General features: G+C 38.5%; 1 protein-coding gene across 1 annotated transcript in view; it reads right to left on the reverse strand.

Moving 5' to 3' along the window:
• Positions 1-8,704: 8,704 nt before the first annotated feature.
• Positions 8,705-25,047, reverse strand: part of lcorl (ligand dependent nuclear receptor corepressor-like) — a 33,938-nt gene continuing 17,595 nt past the window's right edge. The window contains exons 5-8 of the mRNA XM_037674335.1: positions 13,845-14,066; positions 12,301-12,376; positions 8,868-9,217; positions 8,705-8,790 (exon numbers count right to left, since the gene is read on the reverse strand). Of these exons, the coding sequence (XP_037530263.1) occupies positions 8,705-8,790; positions 8,868-9,217; positions 12,301-12,376; positions 13,845-14,066 (734 nt within the window). The remainder of the gene's footprint in view (positions 8,791-8,867; positions 9,218-12,300; positions 12,377-13,844; positions 14,067-25,047) is intronic.

Consider the following 25,047-nt stretch of genomic DNA (forward strand, 5'->3'; position numbering starts at 1 on the left):
GTAAATAAAGATACCCATGTGCGAGTCTATGCAAGGTTGGGAAGGAAACTGAGCTCTGGCATACAGGGTACAGTGATGAGTAAGGGCTTTGTCGCATCTAACAAACATCACAGCACTATGATATACTGTGTCTAATCAATGTAGTCACTGGGCAGAGGCATGCAAGTACAGCAAGTCACAAACAATAGTCCAGTCCAGGCAAGAATGTAGCTTCTACCAGCTTTCTCCTGGCAGCAAAGGAAAAACAAGATTTATTGTGTGTTATGTGAGTGAGAGATTTACTGTGTTAGTAGGTCAATGCATGGCTCAGCATAGATATATCAAGTTTATGTCAATGGTGCTGATTCTGCAAATGTACCAGTTCACTGGAAGTTGAGTAAACTTTTAGACTCACTAGACGTGCCAACCAGCAGGACAGAATCATTTGCAGCCTCAGCACCATCAGCATTAACATGGTTTATGCTCAGCACTCAATTCAAGTAGTAACATGAACTGGGTTTGTCTGAAACAAAAAGCAGTGTCTAACTAAACGGTGTCCTGCTAAAGTGTAGAGGTTTAATATTAGCTACTCTAGAGTCCTTTCACATCAGTATGTTGTGTTTGATAAAGGCTTGTTTTACAAACTGTCTCCCATTGCTGAGGGATTTGAATAGTTAATGTTTCTAGTTTTCGAGATGAGTGGTTTTTTTTCTGGACTGGAATTACAGAGAATGCAGTAAATCTTTTTTTGTCATTTTTGGTGCAAGAAATTCTTGTTGGTACGAGTTACACCGTGTAGAAGAATAGATTTTTTAAAGTTTTTTCCCCAGGCAGCGCATAGCGACAGATCCTGGCAAGTGGTTTTATCCATGATCTTACACAATGGCAAAGCCTGTGGGTGGTCAATGGTGTGGAGCATGCCATGCCACCATGGGACAATGGTGTTAATCTATGGGAGCCTTGGCTCCCATAGATTAATCTTCGGCCACCCCAATAAGTAATTTAAAAGCTAAAAAGCATTGTTTCCTCAAATGATAGGGGTGGTTGGTTTACACATATCTTTGATTTTGCTGTGTCAACCCAAATTTCAATAGTGATCTTTCCTATGCCTAGATGCAGCTCCACACCACAATGGAAGTTGGTATGTTGCATATATTTCAAGTTATCATGTTCACACGGTGTACGGATGGACAGCATTTCCAATCACCCCTTATAACTCCGTGACAGGCGGACAATAAGTCTGACAAACAGTAAAAGAAAAACTGGCTCATGTTTGGCTAGCCGTCAGCCTAACCTGGATGAAGACTTCTGCCTCTTTTCTCCATACTTCGTCCTCAAGACCGATGTCATGGCTGATAAAGTGCTAATGATTCAACTCTGACAGAACATCACTTCAAAATGATTACCGCAGTCTGTCCCTTTGAGGAAGGCTTTTTAGAATGCTGGAGTATGAATTCATATATTAAATATTTACTGGTTACAGAGAAAAACATGTGCATGTATGAAAAATGTCACATGGCCCGTTTTTGTGTTCTGGCAGAAGTTATCGTTCCATAAAAACAAAACTTTTATCTATTTGTGTAAAGATAAATCAAATGTTTTTCCTCTGGATCAGTGAACTCTAAAAGGGGCAAAACCTGAAATCAGTTCTAATCTTGAAGACTAGAAGTGACATCACAACAAGTCACTCCTCAATTTGTGTGTAAATCCAGCAAGTCTATTTTTATTTTATTTTTGCAAGTATACATCCCTGGCCGGGACAATAAAGTTTCCCAGCTGTTAAGATCAGTCTGTTTTATTTATAATATGCTGGGAGTCTTCAAAATGTCTTGAAATGTTTTAAGAGGTTCTTAATTTCCTCTCGAGTTGCAGAGGGGACTTGTCCAGGTCTAGGGTGTCCCCTGCCTCTGGTCCATTGACCTCTGGAGACAGGCACCAGCTCCCCCACAACCCGGAATAGAAAAAGAAGCTAAAGATAATGGATGGCTGGAGCTGCAGAAGCTTGCAGTCATGTCGCCTGAAACTTTAACATGTTTAAAATATTTAAGTAACAATAGTCTTTGAGCTATTATGGGCGTCTCAAACACTTCTCAATCAAGTTTCTGCAAAATCCTAAATCAGTAGAGCAGTATTATGACACCTGCATGGGAGCTCTGCTATAACAGGAAAACAAATTTAGACTACAGACTCGAATATCCTGCTCTAAAAACCACACAGATGTCAAGCAATAATTAGATATATAAAAAAAACAAATAGATCCAGATCTGCCAGACTTCATTACCTTCAGAGTACTCCAGTAGATTAAACTATAAATGTGGGGAGAGCTGCAACGTATGCATGTGAGCAGAGCTTGGCAACGAAATAACGCACAGCCTAGAATAGTTTACAAACGCACAGGAAGAGGTTGTGATTTTGAAAAGGCAGCGAGACAGCTCGATGATCGCAAACACTCAGAAATCAGTCTGACTGCAACAAAAAATATGACTTTTGAAATAAATAAATAAAACAAAATTTATAGAACATAAAAACTACTGGTATAGTCTGACTGATAGAAAAGCCGTCATTATTTTAAGGGAGATGTAATTTGCAGTATAATCTCTTTGGAATTTCAGCTTTAAAGTTTAATCTTTCATTAAAAAATAAATAAGTAAAATTTAAATCAACAAACTGAGTATCTCTGTCTCATTTATAACTTGTACCATGACACACACTGGAATAAAAATTTTTTTTTTTGGGGGGGAAACAATAGAAATGGAAATTAATAAATAAAAAACAGCATGTTTGTCAAATAGTGATATTGTGCCAGACTCCAAAACAAATATGATTCTCATCAAAGTCAGAAAACAAAACAAGGAAGCGAAGAAATCAGAACAGTTTTATTGAGAAGCTGCTGAAGGCAAATGATGACAATCTGCTGAAAGCAGGAGGAACGATTGTAGAAACGCACAAAGGCACCGTCACATTGTATGTGTGACGGTGTTTGTATGTTCAACAGCACTTTTGCCAACAAACAGATCAAAAACACCCCCTGATATTCAACAGCCAACAGGCAATAGAAATAAACAATCACCATTAAAATATAACCAAAGTGAATTACACTGAAATGTATCAAGACCTCGTTGAACGTAACATTACATTCTGTAGCGTTATTGTTTGATTTTGTTACAAAGATCACGGTTGTTTTTTCCTAGAATCACTTAAATAATTTCATAGAAACAAAGCACTTAAACACAACAGTCAGGAGTGTAATTCGTGGACATAAATTACATATGCAATTCAAAAGCGTTCATGCAATGAAAGCAACACACACCAAATCAAAGTGCATCAATACAAATAAAAATAAAAAATCACCACAAACAAAAATGCCCGTTTCGTTTCACAATCAATAAATAAGTATGCATCAACAAGACAAAACAGGGTTCCACATAAAAAAAAAATCTTATAGTGCAATAACTGATTTATGCATAAATATAAGATTTATATTAAGCTGCTTAACTGATATGCCAGCAGTTCAACCCCTTATGGACAAAACTAAACAAACACACAAAAGCAACTAACATCTCAAAGCCTAGACATGTTTCCAGAACATACGTGACCAAGCTTAATAAATAAAACTGTGCTTAGAGCACATTTACACAAGCCTTCAGCCCTGGTGACACATGGCGCTCTGCTTTTCATGACTCTGACGGCAACAGTGTTGGTGTCGTATGAAAGACATTTTTTCTATAATAGTTCAAAACCAAAACATGACTCCGTCAGTCCTTGTAATACATTTGTATCACTTTCAATGCAGCTCAATTGACAAATGTTGCAGTGCTCTTAACAGACTGACAAACAGCAGTGGTGTGATAATTAATTTGGTTTCTGATCAGCTTTTTGAAGCAAATTGATGGGTCACACTGTGAATAATAATTTTAAAAAACTCGTTAAAACTCTTCTCCAATACGCCGCTGCAGAAATGAACACTGTAGATAAGCACGGGCCAAATAAGCAAGAAAATTTACGTTTCAGCTAGTTTGAACTTCCTGCCATTTATTAACAATATTAACTGCTTACATTCACTAAGACTTTAGGGTCAGAAGTGCCAAATCACCTAATGGGTTTAACTCTACCATCTCAGATTTCAATAAAACTTGGCATATTTATCAACAGTGCTGGTCAGGCTGTGATGCCAGCAAGTACTCAGATGTCTGGCAAACAGAACTTCTGAGTACAACACTGTACAGTGCTGTAGTAGTGGTTTGCACCGATAAAAAACCAGCAGAAAATGGTATCAAAGGAGCTTTGTTGCTACGGGACTTGTAATGGTGACAGCCAATATGCGGACAAGCCCCATATGCAAGGTACTGGGTTCTTGCCATTTGCAAAGCCGATTAGTCCGGGAGAGAAATGTGATTGTTGGATTCGACTCTGTGGCCGAGTTGGCTTCAATAGAACAAATGTAAACGAGGATACTTACATATGTTCAAAACCCTTTGTTGGAGGGAACGGACTGAGAGGAGCACCCTGATCCCAAACTAGCGTCTGCAGTACCTGAACAGGTATAGCAATAACTTTCCATGTCAGAAACTAACAGGAGCACCGAACGTCTGTTTTAACCTGCTGGCGCTAATTAAGGCGTTGAATTCAGCTCCAGCTTAGAACTTTAGAAAAATAAAACAAAAGACCCAATCGCTAAAAGCTAATGGCCAACAAAGTAAAATAAAAGCAGATGACAAAATAAATTCTTCATCCTGCCACCCAAAACCTGTGCAACACATGGTGAATCAACGGCATGCATCTTACATGAAATCTTCTATCATCCGTGATTTTTTTCACTGAGGCAAAAGCATCAAAAGAATCAGCACGGAAACACCGGGAATACCAAACATGTCTCTTTTATCAATTCGGCCCGGTTGACAGACACTGCTAGTCCCTTGCATTGTAGCCAACGCTTAAGCTGTGACTGTTGAATCCTTCAAAATATTCCAAGTTGATTTTGGCCTCAGGGACGTCGTCTTCATTTAAGTTTACATGGACAAAAGCATTGGAGGTAGCCATTATGTACGCAGTCTGCTGCATTGTTTGCTCGACATCCGAGACTTAGGAGATTCCCCACAATTCTTGTGACGTCATCCCTGATCAACTATTGTGATCCCACAGCACAGTATCTCAAATCTAAGGTCAACTGGACCAGCGGTTCCAGTGATACGGCCTCCAAACTTTTCAGATCTTTGGTAAAAATGGGCCTGGACACATACAGTATCTCCAATTATATCAGGAACTACTGGGTCAACTTTCACAAATGTGATTTGATAAAGATTTACAAACCTTATCAAATTTCCTTTCTAATGACACCAAGTTTGTAAAAACTGACTTAGTAGTTCCTGAGATAATTGGGGTTGAAGATAGACGGCCATGCCCATTGCCAAAAATCCCCAAATTTGCAGGGCCATATCTCTGGAACCACTGGTCTGATTGACCTAAGATTTGAGATAATGTGATGTGGGACCCCAACTAACAAATAAGCCAAGTTTGACAAAATATGATGTTATTTACAAGCACAAATGTTGGCAGCAGCAGTTAGCTTTAGCACTTACATCAGGAATGTCAATATTTCTCAATGAATAGGCAGGAAACTCAAAAACTGATATTGTAAAGAGTCCCAAAATAATATTCACATGATCCACTACAATATTTTTAGACTGGACTTTTTAAAAAATGGCAGCAATCCACTTTAATCTTAGCCTTGCTTAGACTAGCTGTTAGCTCGACTATCAGGTCAAAAATCGGACTATTTCTCTAAACTGTGGTTGTTCAAAAAGCTACCCAAAGCAGGTAAGATAATAAATGTTACTGCTCATATAGATGAGACAAGTTGTGAGAAAACTGACTTCATATACTCTTTGATTTTTACCAATAATAAATATATGTGCAGCATATTTTTAGCTTCCCCATTCTTAAGTCAATAAAACAAGAAACCTTCACAGTAAAGTAATGAATGCACAAATATTGTTGCTTTCACAGATTCAGAGCCATTGTTATGAGTCTCATGTGTGAAAAGGGCACATATCCCTCAGAGTAGAAAGATTAATGCACTAAGATGTTTCCTGGTTTAAAAAAAAGTTTCCTGAGACACAGGAACCATGCACTTGTATAAACAGACATTCAGGTGTATTTGTAGAGGTCCCACAGTTTCAAAGATTAAATGTCACCAATGTGACAAAAAAAACAAAACAAAAAAAAAAAAAAACGTGAAATTACAACAGCCTAAAAATTATCCTCACATGATCAAATATTCAACTGGGGATCATACTTAGCAAAAAAGCAGCACATTTATTGTAAATTCAAAATTCTTCAAAAATGGCTTATTTTACATTGATTAGTATAAGAACTAAACAGTTGTTGATGGCTATAAATTTACACTTGGGTGTTGTTCCTAGAGAAACAAACAGCTATTAAGTGTTACAAGCAGGCCGAGTTCTCCAAGAAAGAGAACTTGATGTGAGATCAGACAAATAAAGCTCAGAGGTATATGTGACGATGAGGTTAGAGTGTAAGAATGCAAGAAATAGACGGGCTGGCATAGCAGCATAATAAAGTGGAGCAGCTTTGCTTGGCTAACCCTGAAATGCTGCTTTGGTAATAGCACTATTAATGAAAACAGGCCCATCTGAGAGGCAGACATGAGCATAGATGCAACATCTAGCATTTGCAAAAGCACAGAAAAAGCAGCCGCTAAGCCTAAATAGCATCATGATCACAACTCATCACAGAAATCTTTAACTACTGTAGCCTTCAGTGTCTGACACCCCATACAATACCCCAAACCCTATACATGCAACAAGTGCTACTCTATCTTTTAGGATCATGCACTTTGCTGCATCTTTGAATCTTTAGTTGAGAGAAGTGTTTGACAAAAGCTATGCAGCTGTTTGTCAAAGGAACAGTCCAGGAAAGTTCAGCAGCAGTCATGTCTGAGGTTAGCAGTAATACAGCTACAGTAGCAGATTTAGTAAATATGCAAGAAAAAACTTGTTTCACAAGCAGAACACACACAATAAACATTTCCCCAAGCTCATCAGTGCACATTTTGATGCATGCTGCACGTTTGCATTTCAATTACGCTCAATAGAGTAGCTTGCACAAAACAAAAGAAACAATATGGACATAGCATGGCTTTAAACTAATCTCTTCAACAAAAACTCTGAAGATGAAGCCTCCACAGCATTTTGTACAGAACAGTTTTCCAGTTTAAACAGTTTTAGAACAATTTAATGTCGTAAAATGGCTATAAGTCACTTGGTAAAACCCAGAGATTAAAAAAAAAAAAAAAAGCTGCAAATGACAAACACCCAACCTTGGAGTTTCAAAGCCTGCATAACCTAATAATCCAAATGCTATAACAAGAATGAGTCATTCTTTAATTTAGAGCTCTCAACAACGCTCTCTTTCTTCATTAAGAGAGATTTCCAAACAATACAGCACAAAAACAAATTTAAAATAATCCCAGAGGTCTAAAGGGAGATTAGTGGGATCTTATTATTACATCCAACAAATTCTTTGACAAGGTTCATTTAATAATTAGTTTACTATCACAAGCAGCTAATTGTGGATGTTTTTCAATAGTAACTATTAATAGTTTGATGTTTTTATAAAATCAACTTAATATTACCGTACATAAAAACTTAAAATGATAAAGTAAATTATTTTTTTAATTTTTTTATTTTACATTAAGTCCTTAAATCCAGTCGTCAGGTTGCAACATACATCTGCAAGTGTGGCACAGCAGAAAGACAACACTTCAATTATTTTGCTCTAGTTTGAATTTATTTTTAGTTTTATTGTTTGGGATTTACTGATATATTCCACATTCTGTTCACCCCCCCCACCCCCCATAAATAATAAATAACTAAAGAGTCTGTTACGTTTAGCAGCAACACAAAAATAAATAAATAAAATCGAGCATCGTTGACTTGTAGAAAAAGAACTGCTAAATGCTTTAAGTTCAGCCACGTACCACAATAGAAAAATACATTTTAAGATATGACCATTACAATATAGACACATGATTAAAATACCTGAATATTATTTGAGTATTATGTAAAGGCATGAATTGAATTTCACCAAGTCTCCAGGAAATATGTGTTTTGTAAGAGGTTGTGTTCAAGTGTTGAGGACTTTGAGGCGTTCTGCGGTCTAGGACCTCTGAGCATCGGCAGCTGAGGTAAAACTTCCTGAGTTAGTAGAACTGGTCATGGTACTAGATTTAGATGAGTTGGAACTAGACGAGCAAAAGGTAGTAGATCTTTTTTTGGGAGGGTTCTTCAGTGTTCCAGTGCGTTCTTTGACTTTGTATTCCAGTGTGCTATGGGGTACTCCATAAACCCCCTGAGCCTTAGATACACTCATACGACCAGCCATCACCATAGTAATGGCTTCTTCCATCAGTTCATGGTCATACTGACGGTATCGCCCACGTTTCTTTCGAGGTTGCTTGTCTGTATCCTGACAACCACCATCCTCTAATTCATCCAAGGAGGATCCATGTGGTCCCAGGCGATGAGGTAACTGGCTGATACTGTCCGGGCAACTTGGTGCCAAGAACGGAGGTCTGACTTTGATGAATGATAAAGGTTTGGCAGATGCTGTAGACAAACTGGCAGTACTCTCAGTTAATGAGGAACGATGATAATTTCCACCCTTGTTGCCATTCTCAGCTGAGACAGACCTGTTGTGGTCAGGCTTAGAACGAACCTGAGGAATGCGCAGGGTTGTGGAAGCTCCCAAACTGGAGGATGGGCTTGGTGGGTTCTGGAGGGCATCCCTGAGCTGGGAGAAAGAGTGAGGGAGAGACTTTTGTTGGCCACTAGGTGAATAAAATGCAAGAGCAGACAACGGGAGACTACCATCTCCATTCCTCATTGTATTTCCCCCAACTTCTGCTCGCTCCGCCCACGCTGCCGCCTTCTGCAGAACTAGACGAGCTTGGCCACCTAACCTTGATGAAATCACAATGTGAGAGGTCACATCATCCCTGAAATCTCTGGCTCCTTGTGCAAACTGCTGCAGCACCTCCAGCCTCCCCTCAGCCAAGTCGTCCAAACCTTGCCTGAGGGTTTGCAGCGGTATCCCATAGAGTAATGCAGCTCGTTGCTCCTGCAGTCTCCCTGAACAAATATCCTTCAAAGCCTTGGACAGTAACCCCTCTGACAGCTCCCAGCTCCTCTCAATGTACTCCTTCTGTCTGTGCTGCCTCCTAGGGATGGGAGGACCAAAGAGCAGGGTCAGGATGGAGGTGATGGAGGTTTTTTTTATTTTGGCAAAGGGGATGGGATGAAGACTGAGGGGTCCACTCCTTTATGCCTTGTGTTGGTAACATCACCGAGACTGTTAGTTTCATGTCTGTATGTTTTCAGTCTGTTTCTGGGCCTTCAAACACACACTGCTGCAGTCTGTCACACACAGACACACAAAGCCTCTTCACGTCCAGGTGGGACAGTCTGTGAATGGCTGAAGTTACTTTGACGCTCACATGCAGCCCCTGGAGTTTTGTGATATCCAGTGAATCCCCTACGTGCTTGAAGGTAGAATAATCAAGCTTGTGATATTTAGATCAGTAAAAAAAAAAGGAAGTACAATCATTAAGCATTGCAACGTTCTTCTCATTGTACAATCCTGAGCTGTTGGCAAATAATAAAATTTGCTGTGACGTTACCGCTCAAGAGATAAAAGAGTCAACCCCATAAAACCAAAACATCAAACATAAACTAGCCCTTGAAAATGATTTTAGAGGTTACAAAAACAGGCTTATGTGTATCATTCAACAGGAGTGATAATAACTGTCTGATTTTAATCAAGAAGCACCAGGAACATTAACAGTATTGTTGTTAACCAATGTCTCTTTGCAATGTTATTAATGTGAGATGTGGTAAGCAGCAATCATTTAATGGAATTGTCTTCAGAGTAAATCTTGACAAAAATACCTAAATAATGGTTTAATTTATTTTTATTATTTTATAGTAAAGAGGTGCAGTCAGAAATTGACACAGATTAATTGTTGGCATCCATCCATCCATTTTCTTTACACACTTATTCCTTTTTTGGGTTGTGAGGGAGCTGGTGCCTATCATGAACGTCATATTAAGTTCAAGCTGTGTAAAGTTTTATTTCTGAACCATTCTATTTTTCAGAGTGGATTGATTATAAAGCTATTCTTTAATTCATATAGGGTCATAATTGTACAAACAGGAACAAGTTTATACATACACCCCAACCAAAGTTTGATTAAATGTTGCTTAGCAAGTTGCACCATAACCACAGGACTTGTGCATCCAATAACACGGTTCAGGTTCAATTTTTGCTTGATATTGGACCACTCTTCTAGGTAGAATATGTAGACTTAAATTGGTTGGTTTTCTGGCACAAACCCAATTTTTATGCCTAGGTCACTTGTTTTTTTTATTTTTTACCAAGGCTGAGTTTGTGGCTTTGGGAAGAACCTTTCAGAAGCTTGATGTTAGTTGTTAATCCATTTAGGAACCATGTGTTTGAGATCAATGTTCTTGTTGAAACACTCAGCTGTGTTTAAATTTCAACACTAGCTGTTGGTGAATTTGACATTAGATAGTACACTGCCCGGCCAAAAACAGTTGCCACCAAAAAAAGGGTCACACACTAATATTTTGTTGGACCGCCTTTAGCTTTGATTACGGCATGCATTGCATTACGGCATTGTTTCAATGAGCTTCTGCAAAGTCACAAGATCTATTTCCATCCAGTGTTGCATTCATTTTTCACCAAGATCTTGCATTGATGACTAGACACTAGGCATGATGGTGCATCACTTCACCTGCCTCTTTTCTTACCCTGATGTGCCCATCACTCTGAAACTCTGGACTCATCAGACCACATGACCTCCTTCCATTGCTCCAGAGTCCAATCTTTATTCTCCCTAACAAATTGAAGCCTTTTTTTTCCAGTTAGCCTCACTGATGAGTGTTTTTTTTAAGGCTACACAGCTGTTCAGTCCCATCCCTTGAGTTGCCTTCACATTGTGCATGTGGAAATGCTCTTACTTTCACTATTAAACACAGCCCTGAGTGCTACTGTTGTTTTTCTTTGATTTGATTTCACCAAATGTTTAAGTGATCGCCGATCATTCAGGATTTTTTTCCGGCCACATTTCTTCCTCGAAGATGATGGGTCCCCACTATCCTTCCAGTTTTTTATGTGTTGGACAGTTCTTAACCTAATTTTAGAAGTTTCTGCAATCTCCTTGGATGTTTTCTCTGCTTGATGCCAATAATTTGATCCTTCTCAAACAGACCTACACCTTTTCCACGACCAAGCGATGTGTCTTTCAACATGGTTGTTTAAGAAATGAGAAGCAACTCATTGCACCTGTTGGGAGTTAAATAACTTGTTGCAGCTGAAAGATAACTGCCCATGCAGTAATTATCCAATAGGAGGCTCGTATCTATTTGCTTAGTTAAATCCAGGTGGCGACTTTTTTTTTGGTCAGGCAGTGTAGGTTTGGTTTATTTGTTATATGCAGAATCAACACAAGGTCAACAATGCAATGAAATTCTCAGGACGAGAAGAACCACCTCAACTCACCAAAGCCACTTTGTACAATGCACCAGTACCACAGCAAGGTGTTAAAATATGACGCTTGACAGTCGGGGCAGTGTTCTTAGGTTTGAAAGCCTCACCATGACTCCTTCAAACATACTTCTTCTCATTGTAACTAAAAAGCTCAATCTTTGTCACCAGATTGTAAAACTTTTCTCCAGTAGACATCTGGCTTGTCCATCAAGTGGATGGTGGCACTTTTGGAGTCTGAGCTTTCTTTCTCAGTTCATGGTGATGTGGTGAGTGAGCCCTGTGGTCAGGGACACTGGGTTTTTTGCAGTTTCCAGGACATGGCAGCCTTTGGTTGTTCCTGAACATTCTAACCAATTTATATTATTTTTTAGCTCTTCACTGAGTTCATTGGACTTTCTTGTTGGAAAGAATAGGTGAGTACAATGAGGGCTTTCAAACAAAATGTTTTTGATGGCCTGAGTGTATCATTTTGACCCCATGTGGATCAGAGAAAATCCACATTAAGTTTATACTTGTGCACCCAATTCTTGTTTTTAATAATCACTGAAGTTGTATGTTGTATAACCATCCACTCTGGGAAAAGGGCTTGAAACAGCTTGAAATATCATGACATTTATGTCAATGATGAGTATGTAAACCTCTGACCAAAGCTGTGTTTTCAACCTCATGTGTTTTAGCTTATATCAGAAAACTCACCAAGTTAGACAGAAAAAATCCAAATAAAAATAAACTTACCCTGAGGCTTTGTGAATAGATGATGACAAGGTTGCTGAGCTTGAAAAGTTCCTGTTTGAGAGATCCAGCACGCCATCTGTGACAAGACAAATACATTTCATATGGTTAGGATTTGGATTCAGATGTTGTTTGTGTTGCTGTTCAAAAACTGTGGAAGCTTGAAACATTCATGCAAAGGCTTTGGATTACAAGCATGTAATCTGCACCTGCTGCTTTTCAGCTTGATCAACAATCAAAAATCCAAATTTTCCAGTCAGTGAAGCTTTGAATTTATCTGTAGCACAATCTACGGGGCGTTAAAATAAAGTCAGCGGCATCACAAAAGGTGGGAAGACTCTTAAGCAGAAACAGCTTTTTCTACGACGATATACCTGCTGAGGGTTTACATGGGAGGCAAGGAGACAATGCAGCAGACAACAGAGGAAAAAATGGATTAGAGACAAGTTATTTGATAATTTGTAGCTTTCAATCTGTCCTCCATGATACATGTTGGATTTGGAAACGTTAGCAACCCGTTGGGACCATTTCAACCAAGGATAGGGTTTCTTTTTACTGACAGCTGTTGCAGTTAAAAATGCTAACTGTGCTAATGACGCTAGCAATAAATGTTAAAAGACATGGATAATTTTGTTTTGGTTTGACCCCCCAATTTTTTTTTTTTACAGTAGAGCTGTGTAGCTCAGAGGCTCTATTTTCTCTCACGTGATGTTTCCTCTACTTTTAATGATTTATATTTGATTGTTAACAGAAAGACAATGCCATGTAGCTACAGAACAAAAATTAATGGCATAACAATCTAATAAATTCAAGTGTCTTTTTTTATATTACTCTGGATTCACGCGCAATATATCTCAAATAAAATTCTTAAAAGAGAAACAATTCAATAATTTGGTGCATTTTATTATTTTGTATAGAAAAAAAGTTATTCATCTTAAAAACAATTTCACCGTAATTACTCTTGTTGGGTTTTATTTCTACAAATCCCTTTGTCTAATAATCTGGAAGCTATTATTTATAGATTTTCAGTGACAGAGAGAGAAAGTTAAGTAAGTTGCTGATGTTTCTGAAAACTGTTTTTTTACTGTAAACATTCTATTATGACCAGTCAAACTTAAATAATGAAGGGGAAAAGGATAAACCTGACAATAACTAGTGACACTTCTGATATTAAATGTTTTTCTACACAACAGATGTTGAAAAGTTCAAGTGTTCTCTGCTTCCCCAAATACCAGCTGCCTATTTACAGCCAGCAGATTTGACCAAAAGTGCATTCTGTATTCTCTTTAATTTTCTTACTTTGTTAACGTCTACCACAAACTTTGCAAGTAAAAATCAGACTTTTCTGCAGTGCTGTGGTCATCAGCATTGTGCTGAGCCGAAAAGCTTCCTGTCCGTCAGCAGTTTAATCCATCTTTAATACTGAACGCTTTGAAATTAAAAAAAAAAAAAAATCAACACTGGTAGGGTTAGAACTGTATAAGTTTGAATATGTTTAGTGCTTGCAAAACTAGAATTGGTGCATCTATACTTTCTGCTTTTCTTACCTGATTCAGCTTTACTCTGTTTCACTTCAAGTGTTCGGCTTACTGTCAGATCCAACGGGCCTTCTGATGTTTCCGACAACGAAGATGAGGGGCTAGTAACACCGTTTGTACTGGGGCGGAGCAGGCATTTTGAAGCGTACTCTACAGCAAACTGATGTATCATCTTCTTCATCAGTTCCTGGGCAACCAATGGTACACTGGACTCACAGTCCAAGGTCACATCTAAAAACCAGAACAGAAAAGAGCTGGAGGTCAAAATTACAAACTCTTACTCAATTCAATTCAATCCTGAGTTGTAATAAAGAATGCTAATTCAATTCAGTTGTTTATTTCTATAGCACCAAGTCACAATGGAAGTTGTCTCAGGGCACTGAACAAAAACATTCATGCAAAAGCCAATTAGTAAAAGTTCTGTAAGGAAGGAAGCCAAGGTGTTAAGACAACAAAGTATTTAATTGTAACTGGGTGGCTGTATCGATACAAACATTGTTTTTGCACTGCCTATTCTTTCGCTCAGAGCTGAATACTTTAGCACAAGCTGATGCTCAGGACACTAAGCTGCAGCTGTCACCAGCATGGAGTTAATTTGTTTATATAGGGAAGATTACGTGACTGCCATATTGCAAAACCTTGCTGGAAAGTAACAAAGTCCATGCTCAATAATCCAGGTATACAATCCAACATTTTTCAGTCAGGTCATCTGGACAGTTTTTTTTTTTTTTTTGTGCTGAAACGTTTCGCCTTCGATCCAGAAGGCTTCATTAGTCAAGGAAAGACACAACACAAAATTGATTCTTCCCACAACAGCTTACTCCAACCAGTTTGACATGACTGTCAACAAGGAAGAGGGCCGGCAATGGAGGAGGGAGCGTGACAAAGAGACCATCTTAGCACCAACATAACTGGTTTGTTCTACTTTGGAGTAAGCTGTTGGAGGAAGAATCAGTTTTGTTGTGTGTTTCCTTGACTGATGAAGCCTTCTGGATCGAAGGCGAAACGTTTCAGCACAAAAATAAAAGAAATTGTCCAGATGACCTGACTGAAAAATGTTGGCTTGCTGGAAAGTGTTTATTTTTATACAATTCAGTTTATTTATATAGTGCCAAGTCACAACAGAAGTCGTCTCAGGGCACTGAACAGAAACACAATCACTTGCTTCATCGTGAGTTTAAATGGTCCAATTCTGCGTTGTGGTTGGACAATTGGAGAGAAAAGGGAAGAGAATTTCCCGGCACTGTTTACTGAATAAAAATGACCCAGATCAGACCTGTGTGTTGTATGGCCCCCAGGCCAGACATTGAGCTGTAACTGTTAAACCTAATCCTAAACCTACCGGAGTTTTTGCCCTATAAGACGCAATTTTTTGCATAATTTACATGCCCTGCGACTTAATAGGCTGAAGCAACATATTTATGGATTTTCTCCTATATTTATAAACCACTTTTTGGCTGAGATATGACCGTTTTCATTCATTCTGACTGAAAAAAATTTTAAGCTGTACCACTTTCAGCCACTTGATGGAAGCAGAGTAGTAGCAGTATGGCATGCCATTGTATCATGTAATAAGTAAACGTGGCTATAATGACAAATTCAAAAAAGTTCAATACAAAAACAACTGGACTTTATTGATTATACTTTACTTTATTGTTATTTATCTTTAACATTTTAGAATTTACCATGTCCTGGAAGACTGAGAATCTTCAACAGCTATTAATGACTCAATCGGCTTGCCATATACCCCTACCTTCGTTCTGCTTGCTACTTGAAACCGTCCAACTAGCTGCACCGCCCCGGCAAAATGCAGCTAATTAAAGTGTATTTATTACGTAAAAGTTCAACTGAGACACACCTTAACTATAATTTTGAGCAAACAAATAAATGTTTTAGGTGATTTTCTTGTTAAATTTTGAAGAAACGAGCAGCATTCATCCTTCCTTTTCTTCCTTCCTCTGCGTGCTCCCTGAGCACACAAGCAGCAATTACAGCTGATTTGACCATTAAAGTGCATTTATTAAACAAACGTTAGACTGAGACACACATTTACTATAATTTTGAGCAAAAAAATAATTGTTTTAAAGTGTTAATCTTTTTAAATTCTTGTTAAAATCCTCCTGTGCACGCTCCCGCGGCCGCCATTTGGCAGCCCATCGATTTTTGGCACAACACCGGCCCATGTTTCCAGGTTGTCAGCGGTGACGTGTGACCAGTGGTTAATTTGAGCCGGATCCTGCTGGAACAAGATCCAGGAACTCCTTCGTTCTGACCGACTGTGTTCCGGCAACTGTTTCCTCAGATCTGTCAAATCTCCGCCCCTAAAAGTCCAAAGTCATCACGCATTTTTATTTTGATTATTTATTAGGGGCGACTGTGGTTGAGTGGTTGGAGAAGTTGTCCTCCATTGCAAGAGTTGGGGGTTCGAATCCACCAGCAGTCACATGCCGAACTGTCCCTGGGCAAGACACTGAACCCCTCATTGCCTCTGATGTGTGTCCCATCGGTGTGTGAATGTGATAAAAGCACTGATTAGTCTCATTAGAATGATTTGTTCATTTAGCTTTGTATAGATCTAGTAGAGTACTGGATGAATGGGTAAATGAGAGCATAGATGGTAAAGTGCTTTGAGTGTCTTGGTAAGATAAAAAGGCGCTCTATAAGTACAGTCCATTTTATTAATACATATTGCATATAAATAAAAAACTCGTAAAAATGTGTATAATTTTGCTCCCCATGCATCTTTACAATACAAACTGTCATAATTTCACTGGAATGACTGAAGTACAGTGATGAACTATTAAGCAATTTTTTTGTCTGATGACTTCATCCTGGAACAAAAAAATGACTAATTTAATAACAGGTGACCAGATTATGGTAATCTGTTCATAAGAGTAATTAAAGCTCAAATGCAAATGGAAATTTTGCTTAACTTCCACTATGGACTTTAACAAACACTGCAAGCTCTTAACACTGAAAATTATGATCCAAGCACAGCACATAAGAAACACTAATTTTATTGGAAAGTAACAAGTAACAAATGTACAATCAAAAAATGACTGCATCTAACAACTGACTGTCTGTCTAAAACTATGTCACACGTCTGTTATTGGTTAAGGCACGTGCAAGCACCCCAAGGACGGCTTAATTGAAGGCAGCATTCTGAGCTATCTGCTCTCTTCGTAGAGCTACTACCTGTTCCACCGCCGCTGCCTCATGTGCTTTATCCAAAAGAAGACAAAAGTCTTGTTCCTGCTGTGCCCAGTTCAGTTTGTCTTCCATCATCGCCGAAACAGAACAATGGTCTTTACTTGATGCTTTACTCTTTCTCTTGCCTAGCCAGAAGAAAGAAGAAATGGCAGGTGGCTAATCCAGTCTAGATACTGTTTTTTAAGAAATGCATAAACAAAGAAAGGAGCGGCTACTCAAGAAAGGTTTTTGTTGTTTGCAAGATCAATTTTGTGATTCTGTACATAATGCAAACTTTATGTGTCATTAGTAAACAGGTGGGTAGAAACCAGCTACATTTACTCATTTATATCTACCTGAGCAACTTTAGGAAGAATTTTTTAAATGAATAATAATAATTATAATGAATAATAAAATGAATAAAAAATAATAAAATTAAAATAATAAAAATGAATAAAAATGAATTAGTAGGTTTACTACAATGCACTTTTTAAAATTTGTACTTAAAAAAATCAATAAATAAAAACAAATCCTTTTCCTAACGGCACAAATAAAGTGATGTGAAACATGATTATTGGGTCTTTCCAAGTACAGGCTGCTGTGTTGTTACTCTGTGTGGTGCTAGGTGTAGGTGTAGATGCGGCTGGAGCAGGGGCAGAAGCCAGGAGGCTTGGAGGGTCCAAAATGGCATTTGTAGATGAACTGTCAAATGCCATTCTGCCAATGACATTCTGGATCAAAATGGAGTGAAACACAGGAACAGAGCACAGTTAGCATTGATGCTAACTAATGAGGTGAGCATCATGGGCAATGGCATCAGCCTCTATAATCAAAACCAATGGGATGAGTAACTTAAAATATGCTTAAAGTTAGAACACTCACCATCTTCCATCACTGATTCCAGCCGAGCAGTGGCTGTGTCCAAGCCACTCTCCCTCCCATTGTTAGCTGGTCGGTTGCCGTAAATGGCATCCATCTGATCAAACCATTTTACGGCTGCAACTAACGATTATTTCAATAATCGATTCATCATCCGATTATTTTTTCTCTCTCGATTAATCGATGAATCAGCAAAAAAACAACGTTTTAATTTCCACCCCTTTATCCCAAAATTTAACATTTGACTGACATAGCAATTCACACAAAAAACAGGTTGCTATTTGACTATTCTGTTAGTAAAATATTGAATAATAAAAAAAGAAAGTTAGTCAAATAGCTTAAAGAAATAAATGTACACAACAATATATACAAATGTATCTTTATACCTGCAAAATATGTAGCTACTTTGTAAAATGTGTCCTTGAGGGAAGAGTGTAACCTGGATTAAAAGTGTGGATTATTGTAACCTGGATTAAAAGTGTGGATTATTGTAACCTGGATTAAAAGTGTGGATTATTGTAACCTGGATTAAAAGTGTGGATCAGTGTAGTGAAGCCTTCGTCTTCAACCATAGACAGAGGGCTCGTGTCAGTGACGATCATTTAAGGATGTTCCAGTGAAGACAGCTGCTGCTGTGGTGTCCATGGTGTCTGTCCATCATGAAGTGTTGTTGTTTGTTGTTGTTGTTTTCTGGATGAGAGAGTAAATATGTATTATAACATAATTTACAGCAACTCAAGAAATGCCTTGTTTCACTTACAGTGTGGGTTCAGGCAAAAGTAGCTAAAAGAGCAATTAAACACACACACACACACATATAAAATACTTAATTACACACATTGGGTAGATGTAATAAATTACTTTAATTCCTGTTTAAATGCAATTCATCCTGCCATACATGCAGTGCCTTCAGATTTTGCCAGCAAATTAAAAGTTGAAGCTTAATCATTAAATTATTACCAGGTTTGTGTTAGATTTATTTATAAATCACATTTAAACACTGCTTGTACCAAGTAAATTAAATAAAAAGTAACACACACGTTCTCTATCACCGTCATTAATCAGATAAACAAACAAACAAACAGCAGCTTCAGCTACAGAGAGACTGATGTTACGTTTTCTCACTTGGAAACAGAACAATGTGTTAAATAGTAGAGACTCACCTGCAACACATGACATGTTGTATCGGCTGCAGCTCCTTTCTCCTCCTCGTGACTCCGACATGTTTACATTTCATCTCTGTGGTTCTCCCGTGTAGTCACTTTTCAAAGCTGCATGTTTCTCAGTTTTTATCTTTGTGAAGAGCTCCCACACTTTGGAGGACTTGGGTCGAACAGTTTTCGTTGCGTCGTTCATTTGAAAATTTACTTATTTTCCTTTGAAAACAGCTTCTGCTCTGCTTCCGCCTCGCCCCTCGCTCTGTTCAACTCGCGCTGCAGAGTTGTTTTTTTTACTTTATTCAGTCAGTCAGCATTAACAATGCACTGCCAATGAACAAAACGGCTCCGCAGCGCCGTGAAAGATGCTTAATCGTGTGACACAACAAATCGATAATGAAATTCATTGCCAACACTTTTAATCGTCGATTTTTATCGATTCGTTGTTGCAGCCCTAAACCATTTCCAATTTTGTCGGTTTGATCCACTCCTGCCATTATGGTCTTTAATTGTGCAGTAATCGCACTTTAGTTTTTTTTTTTCAGCTTTTCTCGGCATTGCTTCAGTGTTCGCTGGTAGCCCTGAGAAGCCATCAGCTCCGACACCTCTTTAAACACCTTTTTGTTACGGGTCGCTCCATCTAGCTCGCTCTGAATTTTTTTGATAGCCACCAAGCACAAAAACTCCAGTGTAGTATGACAATATATGAGATATATATGCATACAATATTCACGAGTTCCTCATCTTTCTGACTGTGTAATGTCGTGCATTGAATTTAACAGAAATGTAACGAGAGACGTTATTTATCTTTGACCCATCAAAATGAATGCGGCCATTTATTTTCAGAATCAAAATTTAACATCAAACATTTACATTAATTTGGCAAAATATGAAAATAATAACAGACAAGTTTCACAGAAAATGAACTTCAATCACGCGGCGGTGACTGAGGACTTTGCTTCAGATATTTCTAAAATATCTGTACTGATTTTATGAGATAGAGGAGAGTTTTAAGATGAAATGGAGATTTATCTTACAGAGAGATATGTGAGGGAATTAATCTGTTTGACCAGAAATTGCACGCTCCATCAGATATCAGCTTGCCCACGGTACACTTGGTCGAGAATAGGACCCTCTACCTGTTGATGATGAAATCAGCGTCGGAGCAGGTTCCTTTCTGACTCTTTTCAGCGTCTCCGTGAGAACTGCCAAACCCTCAGAGAGTCGTACGTGGTGTTCAAACAGAAATTATAATCCCAAAACGTCTCTGGATCATCCTGAACGCGTTTGCACCCAAGAACTCTGAACTCCTTTCATTCTTCAGAACTTCTCAGACTCTAACAGAATCTTTCAACTCCAGCAACTCTGTAGTTCTTCATCTCCTCAGCCTCTGGAATTCTCTGGAATTCTTCTTGGAATTCTTCTATGAACTGGGAAGTTGCCACATTTTAAATGGGTCGACTTCCGGTTCATTTGAGAGCTTTTGATTGGTCGATGGACCAGGAATAGAGGTGTGGTGTATGATGTAAGATGTTATTAAAAATCAAGGATTGTTTAGTAACGAACAGAAAGATTATTGTAGGACTTCAGACTTCGTGGAGTCTCACACTTATAATCTTCTGAAAAAGTTTAAACATGACATCTTTCTCGGTAAACATTTTAGTTGACCGAAAAACGACCTTTAACATACTTACATTGCAGACAGAAAAATCAAGAAATGCATATTAACCTGATTTCTTCTTTGAATGAGGAATAAAAATCATTACTTACTGTTTATGTAAAATAAAAATGAGTAGTTCTTTTCAACCTGTAACATTGAGTGAACTAACACAATTTGATTATCAAACATTTGTAAACAGTGATGATCATAGAGAATTGTCTTTTCTGCTTGATTAATTCAAGAAAGAAAGTCATCAGATGGCTCAGACTGTATTCAGATCAATGAAATAACAGTCCCTGTCCATCTGATAGATTTGGGGTCATCAGGGTCAGATCAGGGTCAGATCAGGTTCACTACACCAGCACTTCAGCATTAGACCACAGTGACGACATTATTGTTTTTAAAATCTTCAAAATACGTCCAGTCGCTCCCCCAAGTTATTGCAAATGGCGGGTTGTTGTGAAAATGGCAGATCTGGTTGTTGTGAAAAGTTTCACAAACAACCAGTGACTCCACCTCTAACCAGTCAGTGACTGACAGTGCTCTGACGTCACGTTTTAAGGGCAACACGGCACGCTTGGAACCGGAGCGAAGTTGGTCCTGAAAAAGGGGCTGGTTCCATGGATAAGCTTGTGGAAAAGCCTTGGAACCGTGCAGAACCGAGTCGAACAGGCGCTAATGGAAAAGGAGCATTAGAGGAGAATGAGTCTGAGCATAGTGACATCAGCTACCATACAGCTGTCAGATGGCTCAGCCTGGGCAAAGTGCTGAAAAGAGTTTGGGACCTGAAAGCAGAGATTCAAGAGTTCTGTGAGAAGAAAGGCAAAGACATCCCAGATCTCAGATGAGGACTGGATGACAGATTTTGCATTTGCTGTTGATGTGACTGCAAGGGCCTTTTTGTTCATGAACTGCACAGCCTGGAGAAGGCTTTCATGAGAACGATGCAGTTTATTTTCTTTCAAGCCAACTGGAGACAAACTCTCACTCACATGCAAACCCTGAAAGAAGTCACAGCTGATCCCTCCGCAGGAACGCCTCCATGTTAGGCGCACTACATGGTGAGTTTTTAAGGTGATTTGAAGATCTCAGAACAGCCAAGGATGAAATGCACATGATTTCCTCTTCCTTTATCTGCAGTGTGGATGACGCATCCAGTGATGTTCAGCTGAAACTCAGTGACCTGCAGTCTGATGCAGTACTGGCAGAGCACTTTAAGTCAAGATCACTGCTGGATTTCTGCTCTTCTCTCAAAGAGGAGAACTTTCCAAACATGAGGAGACATGCTCAGAAGGTGTTGGTTCTGTATGGCTCTACCTACATATGTGAACAAACATTCTCAGTGATGAAGTTTACCAAATCCAGATATAGATCTTCTCTCACTGATGATCATCTGTCAGCTTTGCTTCACATCTCCACCTCAGACCTTCAACCTGACTTTAATGCTCTTGTTAAAGCCCAACAGACTAGATTTCTCTCACTAATCAAGAAAAAAAGAACTGAAAAACACCAAATGAGGTGGTTAGACTACAAATGTAGGCACGTAAAGGCACCAACTAGGAGTGAACTGGGACTCTCAATCACAGTTAAGTGACAGTCACTATTATATGATGTTTCGTAATACTTGGCGTGCAAAGACAATATTGTGATGTATTTAGAAAGCCAAGAACCTCTTTCCAACAGTATATGAAACTCAAAACGTGTTTTGGGGTGAATGTGACTGAAAAATGTTCACTAATAGAATGAGTCACAAATGGTAAAAATGTTCAGATTACCATTGTACTAGGAAATTTGATTGAATAAATTACATTTTTTTGTAAGGCAAATTCAATATTTCACTGCTTAATTATAACAAGTACTCTTACCAGTCTTACCAGCTTGTCAAAACAATGCTATTTACTGTTTTTAATAAAGAAATACTATTAATATTGTGCTAAATTTAGTTAAGTCGTCTAACTTGGCCATCCACAATATTTTATGTTTCTCATGTTCATTCAACCTTTATTTATCCAGGTTAGTCACACTGAGTCAAGAGGACTCATTTTCAAGAGAGACCTGTACGTGGATGTGGCCCCATGGAAAAAATAATTGCCCACACCTGACCCAGATAGACAAAATCATTAGCTTTTGACGAGCAACAGAAAGGGCTGGATTCTGATCAACGAGGACCGTGTTTGTGGCGGTCCTTTCCATCGTGTAAACGAGACACTTGTAAAATGTTGATTATCTTTTATATATGCTCTATGACATGTCTAGCAACTTGTAGGCTTTCAGGGACCCTCTGGTGAAAAACCGGAGTGTCAATAAGATCCCAGATACATCCTCCCAAATATTAATGTTCAAAGCTTTTGGTTGGACTCCTTCCATCCATTTCCCAGTGTGAACGGACCAGTTTGCGAGTCTTGGACGAAAATACAAAGTACTGTAGTTTCACCACATGCCACTGTCTTGCTTCGGGGCTATGCCTCTTAGCATAATTTGATAAATCGAAATCGGCTGATAATGGGTCGATTCTCTTCTTTAGCATCTCGTCCATTGTTGGCTGTTTGCTTACTGCCAGTCAGCATACTGTGCATGGGTGACAACAACTAACATATCAATATCAGTGATAACTGTCCCATTATGCGCCAATATGAACACATAATTTTCACCCCTAAAATGCTGGGGACCAGCCGTAATTGTACAAAGTACCCAGCAGAGGACGCATGCAGACTACTTTCAAGTCATATCCTTTCACTTTAAGTTTCACTTTCAGCACAGCCAAAGCAAGCGAGCAATACTGTATAAGCATATTTTGCTGAACAGAGCATGGTAAGTTTATTGTAACTGATGTGTAAAACAAATGATCAATAATAAGTTATCTTTAATCCTCCAACCCGCTTGTCGTTAGCTACGTGCCACTCAAGTTAGCAAGCTAACGTTTAGATAACCTAGCATAGGTTATTGCCTTGTAAAACTTTATCCAGAACAATAAATCTAACATAGCGGTAAATGTATACATCAGTGTTAGTAACGTTATCTATGTCATTCTCAATTAAATGTATTGTTTGTCTGAAAGTTTCACTTATCTGCAAAGAAAGAAAGAAAAAAAGAAAAATGCTGGGGCAGTCAATACTAAATATACCTTTACCATCCATCACTGGCTGTTTAAACAAGGAAAAGGGCGTTTGTTTAATTTAGTTTTGTAAAACACTTGATAACTTTATGGTGAATGGTGGAAGATAGAAAATATGAACGCACATTAAGAAGACTGTTTCAAGACTTCAAGTGTTAAAACAGGTTTATAAGCAGCTGTTTACTTAGATTCTTTGAAGTGGACAAAGCTCAAAAATTTTCACCCACTATATCAATTATTGGTATTAGCCTTCCCCTCCCAATATCAGTATTGGTGACAGCCAAAATTTCCATATTAGTTGGGCTCTAGTGATAATACAATAATAATAGTATCTATCCTGGAGTAACTACAAATAGCAACAACTTTGCTTGGAGGGGGACTGCAATGAGTTTAATGTGACTCAACAGCCGCTCTCTGCCAAGTTGCTCTATAATGCTCATGTCATGACCAATGCAATAGTTTCTTCTATGCCACCAATTTGTTCATTTTATTGCCAAATAAAATGGCTTAATATTTTAATGATATGACTTGAGCGAGGCCTAGTTTACACAACCAAGTAGAGGGTTGGACAAAGAATTTGTAACAGTTTTAATAGTTTTATTACCTGGATGATTTATTTAAAAAGTGTGCAGCTTTTCTCATTACAGTATTTTCTTTGGGGCTTCTCAAAATTTTTCCAAAGCTTCTTGTTGCAACATTTTTGGGTTAATTCTGTGGAATCTGTTTGTCTACTTTAAATGAATCGTTACCAGTCATGATGTTTTTAATGTTCAAGTACTTTTGTGATAAGATAGTTCCTAAGTTAGAATTTTCTAATGTAACACTCATAACACTCCCCATCACTCCCACATGTTGTTGTGTCTCTGAGCAAGACACCTAGGGCTGAGTACTGAACTTCGGTTCTATTATGTACTGACCGAACTGCTTCGGTCGATATATGTATCAGAATATGCCTCATCTTTCTGTGTCAAATTTCGGTGATTGGGTGTAGCGTTACACGTGGTTTCAAACGCGTGTAACGCTACAGCCAATGCCAGTGCTGCAACTTGCAGCACACAGGAAAAACACATACGTGGTTACACCCACAGAAGGGGTTCACGTGTAGTTTTGGCAAGCCATTATAACCATTAATGCGAGATGAGGGCCACAGGACAGTCAAAAACTTTGTTGTTAAAAGTTTGCTTCCTGTTTCTACAGTGGAGGCTCCATATT

Source organism: Nematolebias whitei, chromosome 3, assembly GCF_014905685.2.
Source record: "Nematolebias whitei isolate Nwh7 chromosome 3, NemWhi1, whole genome shotgun sequence".
Lineage (NCBI taxonomy): Eukaryota > Metazoa > Chordata > Actinopteri > Cyprinodontiformes > Rivulidae > Nematolebias > Nematolebias whitei.